Here is a 6,871-nt window from a genome sequence, read left to right as displayed (position 1 = left end):
AGCTCCATTGAAACTTTCAAACTGGAAAGGCCCGTCGCCGTGGCGGTCTCTCTCGGAGAAAAGGAGAAAGAAAAGCCATCGGCAGGCCAGTGTCACGTGCCCTCGCCATTTTTAACTAGACCGTGCCAAAAGGCGGTTGGAAAACTCCACGAGGCCACGACCCCCATCATCCCTCGCCCACCTCCGGCCCGCCTTTTCCCCATAAACCCCCTCGCTCTCCCGCATTTCACAAACTCATCATTATCTCGTTTCCCTTGATCTCCTCTCTTCAACTCCCTGCCGACTCCCAAGTCCCAACTCCCCCAGCCCCCCCAGGTCTCACGCCGCCGGTCGCCGCCCTCCCGCCTCCGCCGCCCGCGAGATCCCCAGAGCGACGGCCTTCCAGCCTCCCCCGTCCGGCCGCCTCCCTGCCGGAGGACCGGAGCCAGATTGCTGGTCCCGCCCCGTCCCGTCCCCCCACTGGCCAGCGCCGTTCTCTGCTCCACTCAACCGGCGACCCCTCCCGCGGACGCGGCAGGCCGAGGCGTGATGTGCGGATCGGAGCATGGACGTGATCGCCTCGCCCAGTAGAAGCTGCAGCAGCCGTCGCGGGAGCAGGGTGTGCGCCGTCTACTGCCATGACGATCTACCTAGCTCGGGAGGCTTCCAAGGTCTCCTCTCCGCTGGATTCGGCGATGCCTTCCGCCGCCTCCGCCGCGTGTGCTTTTCTTGGCAGCTGCGAGGATTCACAATCCCTTTTTTTGGGGGCTGTGCAGGTATGGAGGAAGGTGTGCGCGGAGACGACGACCGAGCTGCCGATGCTTCGCGAGAAGTGGCCGCTACTCCTCGCTGGGATTGTGTTCCAGGTGAGCGCCCCGATCCAGTATCCCAGTGTCCGTCGTGCGTGTGAACTTATTAATTTCGTTTTGGCTAGTGGTGCGCGTTTCAGTATTTAATAATGGCTTGTTAATATGGGTACTTGTCATAACAAATTTGCCCCTTTTGGTAACTTTCCTGCATTATCTAATTATTAATCCTGTTTTTTTCCTGGAATTGGGACGCCCTTAGGCTTGCAGGTTGTTAAGCATTTGTAGCAGTGTTTCCTGTTGTAGATTAGACTACATTCTAGCAGTTTTACTACTGATCGGCATAGCAATAGAGGGGCAATTTCTCTATGGAAACTGCTTTGCACCCACACATACACCCTTTGAAGGACATATGCATTGGAAATATTTACCTTTTTACTGTTTAGTTTGAACCGCTGATACGATTGTTATGATCTGATACACCCCTGATAATTTGTTGTCGCTTGTGTGTATCGCGGGAATAATTGGTCGTCGAATAGTATAATGAGCGCGGGTAAGCATCTCGTTCAAATGTTTGTCGCTGCTGGAGCAGCATTGTCGTGTGATTTATGTCGTGTTGTAGAGATGAATTGTCGTGTTCTGCATCGGTCTATAACTTATATCCATGGATAATATTCGGTTTGTCGACTTGTTGTCCTCTCTAGGTCATTCTCAAAATTAATTTAGATTTATATTCCTGTAAAAAAAACGCCTGGCATTGTGCATAGAAAATTAATCCTGCTCTGTTGTTGTGAATGTTTCATCGGGCTTTACCTTCTTCTCTGTGATTGCATTCGTCGAACCCTCCTTTAGTGTCAACAAGTTCTGCTGGTGTGTTCACAAGCTGCATATGTCTGCCAGAACCAGAATCATATCAAGTAACCTGCTTTGAGCATGCTCGGACTAACACAATTCCCATTCGTTAATATTGTTTCTTCCCCTACAGTCCATTTACTATCCTTTCCTTTATTAGTGTGATGGACATTTCCTGATCGTCCACTTCAAAGTTTTCTTCATTTAGTTATCTAGGATCACTTATTGTGTTATGCTTGACAGTTGATTAATATATCACTTGGAAATTCATACAATAATGTTCTTTATAATCAGTATATTCATGGGCTGGCTGCTCGAGGAGTGCATTACTTGCATCGGCCTGGACCACTGCTCCAGGACCTGGGATTTATGGCCCTTCCAGTACGTGGATTTCTTTTATCTTTTGAGAGTATGTCAATATTTCTATTAAGTTGGTATAATTTCATTACAGTGTTTTTTTTGCTGCTTTGTTTTAGGAGCTTGGACAAGACAAAAATTATCTTAGTGAATGCACATTTGTTTTCATCTTCTTCTCCTTTTTTCTGGTAGGTAATTCTTATACTCTACTACTTGGTTTGACTACTTCTGCCTACCTTATATCCCTGTATTCCCATGTGTTCGTTCGTTTCTTTCCATATGTTTAGTTAATAGTTCATTACACATAACCTGAAAAACTCCAGATTAATCATTATTTCTTGAGTTTGACATCTATGATTCCAACAGAAGGTAGACATTACGTGTTGTTTGATATCATTGTTTTCCAAAAAGGACTAGGTGGTTAATATCCTACTTAATTGTGTCATTTGTTGTTCTTCCTTATTTTAGGCTTTTATTATGAATTTCCCCTGTTTTTCTATGATGGTGTTAACCAAGGCGGGTATTACAAAGATCATGACATTATCTTTTATATGCAGTGGACCTTTCATCCTTTTATTTATCATAGCAAACGCTTCTACACCATCCTAATCTGGCGCAGGGTGCTTGCTTTTTTAGTTGTGAGTGCATCCTCCCTAACCATGTATGTATACAATATTTTGCATGCCCAGATAAGTTACTAAATATTGCTTCTCCAGGCTTCACAGGTTTTAAGGATCGTTACATTTTATTCAACCCAGCTCCCAGGTCCAAACTATCACTGTCGCGAGGTAGCCCTTGTTTCACCTTAGCCAATTTTCGCATCAGCTCTTTCTCAGCATTGCGGCCTGGAAGAACCTGTCGTTTAGTCATACATGGAGTCATCTATAGCTTTGTATTTTTAGGGCTCAAGTATGGCCACTCTTCCACCACCCAATAATGTGCTTGAAGTGCTCCTAATTAATTGTAAGTTCCTTTTCATCATTGGCTTGACATTTTGTGCAAAGTTCCTCTAACTTACCATCCAGAGCTTTGTATTGTTCATTGCAGTTCCTCGAGGAGTAAATCTTGGGTGTGGTGATCTTATATTTTCATCCCATATGATTTTCACTCTTGTTTTCGTTCGAACATATCACAAATATGGCTCAAAAAGGTTATTGTCGTGCCCATGCTTGGCTTGAAATTTACGAATCTCTGTCTGGTAAATCCCATGCCCGAATTGGAATTGAACTGGTGGACCTTGTATTTCAGGTTTATTAAGCTCCTTGCCTGGATGATGGCTATAATTCAAAGTCTCCTTATTATTGCCGCTCGCAAGCACTACACTGTGGATGTTGTTGTTGCCTGGTATGATAGCTTACATTTGGCCTATCAGCTGCTCCCTCTGTAAACAAATGTAGGAAGTTTTATTTAAACTGCAAAAACGTCCTACATTTGTATACAGAGGGAGTATTTTGCTGCTGCTACCTGTCTTCTAAGAGTTACTTTGCTCACAGGTATGCCGTTAATCTAGTCGTCTTCTTCGTGGACACCAAGCTCCCAGGTACTGTTCTCATGCCGTCACGAATACGATTTGTTGTGATTTTCTATCTGTGGGCACCTTGTAACAATAGGCTTTGTGGACGTCTTGTGCAGAAATGCCGGACCGTACAAATGGGTCACCCTTGATTCCGCTGAGCAACAAAGATAAAGATGGAAGGCCAAAGGATGAGAAAGACGTGAGGCTGAAGGACGAGTTCCATAAGCTGTTGAACGGGAACCATGGGGATGCGACTGATCGGGTACGGCATTAGCTCCCAGCACTGAACATTCTAGGGTTTTCGGCCCGATTGATCATCCATCTTAAATTCGAACTGCCTTTTTTTTTGAAAGTTAACTCCCTTAAATTTTAAAGCTTGCGCCGTCGTTGAGCTGAGCTTGTACCCATCGAGGCACGCCGGGCTGCCTGTACTCATTTTGCTGCCACCTTTTGGCTGACGCGCGTCTGTCTCTGACTGTTTCAGCGGCAGCGGGTGCAGATGAACGGGAGGCACGCCGAGGAGGACATGAGCATGCTCTCCGACGCCACGCCCAACGGCACATGAGATGAGCGGGCGTTTTGTCTCGGCGCGCCCAAGGAGAATCCTGTGGGCGACCCTTTCTGTATGCATGCATGCATGCTCGAACCGAAGCAGCCCCACCCGTCGTTCAGCTGAGCCACCCTCCATTGCATTGGCTTGGCCTTCCCTTAAACAACACCACCAAAAAGATTGACGATGAATGTGGGTGTACATGTATATATCGACCGACCAGCTTAATTCTATGATCACCTATCGATGCATTCATGCCGATTCGCCGCCGGCCCGACGGGCTCGCTCCATGCGTGTCGCGTGGCGCGGTTGGATGAGTTCCATTCATTCTGTTTGCGCGGGGCCCGTGCACGGCGACGGAGGCGTGGTGCTCCACCCCAGTAGCGTGTGGCCGCGAAAGAAGGAACGTGCGGCGCCATCGAGTCCCCCGCGCAGACGCAGCAGCCCGGCCGCCCATGCCGCCGTTGGGTTTGCGTGTCATTCGTTCCCTTCCCGTGCCTTGGGCCCGCCGCGACCACGCTGCTGTTTCCTCAAATGTTGGTAGGGCTTTCACCTTTCCCCGCCCTCGCCTCACCCGGCGCGGCCGCAGGAGCAGGCTGCAATCGCGCACAGCGCTTCCATTTTTTTCGCCGATCCGTTTGCATTTATGCCCGGCCCAGCTCGCGGCACAGTGCTGCCACAGCACCTTCAAGTACGCCCTGCTACACGTATGAGTGCAATTTATCATTGCGCGGTCCTCTGAGTCCTGCAGCGTCGTCTCACCAGATCCTATGCCTGCACACACCGACCCAATTCAGTGCAGTGCAAAGAGGTCACGGCCTCTGCCTGCTCTTACACACCGACCGAATTGTGGCAGCGTGGGTCACCCATATCGGTCCAACACTTGCAACTAACATACTACACTTACATTATACAGCAACTAAACATATAGTAGTAAAACTGAAATTCAAAACAACAGTGTTCTTCACAAAAACACCTAAAAACTAACACAAGTTTCTACCATCATTTCCACGCGCGCATGTGAGCTCAAGCATTTCACAACATTTTATCTTCCACGCGCGCAAGTTCTACCATTATTTCCCACAACATTGTTCGGAACTGAGCTGGCGCTACATTTATCTTCCCTAAGGACACCTCACCTCACCTCATCCTGTTTATCAGGACTATAAACACTGGAACAAAGGGTAGGCATACAGAAATCTGCACTGACTGCACACAGATCACACCAACTCACAAGGCAAAACGCCAAAGCTAGGAAATGACAACACTAACATAATCCCGTTCTTCTTCAAACCAAGACAACAATAATCGCGGAACAAGTGAACAACAACGCATCTTCTAATTCTTCGCCGCTTATCTTCAACTCCACTTAAATCTTGGGGCAGGAGGGAGATCCTGATCAGGGTTCCTTTCGTACTACGGAACACCGATCAAGGCAAATTTAAGGCCGCCGCGCCGACCATATATTTGTGTACCTCTTCACAGCTTAACTTCACCTTTTAGCCTGTTTCTCCAGATTTGTTGAACCTAACCCACATGTTTGCTGCCGTAACGGCCTTGGAGCTTTTTATTGAGGGACCGTCCGCTGCGAAACTCACCCTGGGACGTTGAAGTGGAAGAGCCATGAGATGACGAAGGCGAAGACCATGCATGCCAGAAGGAAGTTGAGGAACCGGTGCCCTTGCCAAAACCTCCTGCTTTCGTTTGGAAATGCATGCCCGGCTGCTGTGGTGTTCGATTCGTTTGATTGCTCGACGAACTCCGGATCGCCTAACACAACCACATTGCATGCGGTTGAGCTGCAGATCTCACAGGTCCTGGGCAAAGAGAAGGGAGATAAATATTTTAGGTTCATCATCCAGATTCAAATTGCACATAGGTATCTTTGCACTTGAAAACGAAATAATCCTATAGGGTCATCATTAAATGTTCTTTGTTACAGCAAAAGGTACTAGGTAGATGATGCTTGAACCGTGCAATAGCATGCTAGCAACCGTAAGAAACCTTAGGCAGATAGACACATCAGCGAGTCTGGTCCTCTTATTCTCTTAACACAGGAACGACATAAAAGTTGCTAAATACTCCCTCCGTATCAAAATATAAAATGTTATTTGATACTCCCTTTGCATCAAAAAATGTCTTATATTTTGATACCGAGGAGTAGTTCACTATATGATCTGAAGTTCTCAAGATTGGAATAAAAATCAACCCACTAAGTTTTGATGTAGTTGCAATCACACGACTATATAATTTCAATCATAAAACAATGAAATCTAAAATTGCCAACTTCTATTGAAAAAGTCAGCACTAGAAACTGAACTGAAATGATGAAAATGTTACGTGGCTAGCTTCACACGGTAAGCATTGAGTGCAATGATTCCTTGAATGACAGCAACATTGTACGAGTATGGGGGAAATGTGCTGCTATGCTGTACACTACGTGCCAATATGCCCCTCAGTGGGTTACTCAAACTCCTCCTGTTAATGCCAATGTAATTAAGAAGCCACTAGTAATGTTCCTGTTGCCAGCTGCAATATTTGGTTGTGGTCTAACTAATTTTAGTGGAACATCTTGTCCTTTTTAAGGTAATCTACAGTGAGAACTCCTACAGCATAAACTGCATCGTTTGGGAAATACCCCAATTAGCCTATTAGCAGTTTCATAAATAATTTTACATCGCATGATGAAGCTGTCACACCGAAGTAAAATTTTGGAAAATAAGCAAACAGTTCATTTTTTTCTTTATACGGACCGATTATATGACGAACGATCACCAGACATTTGATAAATTTCATTTTCCTTAATAGTTT

At 46.3% G+C, this 6,871-nt stretch overlaps 2 protein-coding genes across 2 annotated transcripts in view; one reads left to right on the top strand and one right to left on the bottom strand.

The window, feature by feature from the left end:
* Nucleotides 1–223: 223 nt before the first annotated feature.
* Nucleotides 224–4,315, top strand: LOC123058540 (phosphatidylinositol:ceramide inositolphosphotransferase). Its single transcript, XM_044481258.1, has 12 exons — nt 224–650; nt 756–845; nt 1,932–2,018; nt 2,114–2,182; nt 2,552–2,632; nt 2,711–2,782; nt 2,897–2,957; nt 3,042–3,144; nt 3,243–3,338; nt 3,488–3,534; nt 3,627–3,772; nt 3,995–4,315. The coding sequence occupies exons 1-12, from the start codon at nt 618–620 to the stop codon at nt 4,073–4,075; spliced, it is 966 nt and encodes a 321-aa protein (XP_044337193.1). The 5' UTR covers nt 224–617; the 3' UTR covers nt 4,076–4,315.
* A 673-nt stretch (nt 4,316–4,988) lies between these two features.
* The window catches only part of LOC123058550 (uncharacterized), a gene marked incomplete at its 5' end in the record, with an annotated part of 3,877 nt that continues 1,994 nt past the window's right edge, over nt 4,989–6,871 (bottom strand). The window contains 1 exon segment of the mRNA XM_044481265.1: nt 4,989–5,877. Coding sequence (XP_044337200.1) covers nt 5,655–5,877 — 223 coding nt within the window. The 3' untranslated portion in view covers nt 4,989–5,654.

The sequence above is a fragment of the Triticum aestivum genome, chromosome 1A, assembly GCF_018294505.1.
Source record: "Triticum aestivum cultivar Chinese Spring chromosome 1A, IWGSC CS RefSeq v2.1, whole genome shotgun sequence".
NCBI classification, from domain to species: Eukaryota; Viridiplantae; Streptophyta; class Magnoliopsida; order Poales; family Poaceae; genus Triticum; species Triticum aestivum.
This window is presented reverse-complemented; position numbering and strand designations above follow the sequence as displayed.

Coding starts and splice junctions, on each gene's coding strand:
- LOC123058540 (XM_044481258.1), top strand. CDS start 618: ATGACGATCTACCTAGCTCGGGAGGCTTCCAAG. Junction 3,145..3,242: donor CACAAATATGGCTCAAAAAG/GTTATTGTCGTG, acceptor CTTGTATTTCAG/GTTTATTAAGCTCCTTGCCT. Junction 3,535..3,626: donor CGTGGACACCAAGCTCCCAG/GTACTGTTCTCA, acceptor CGTCTTGTGCAG/AAATGCCGGACCGTACAAAT.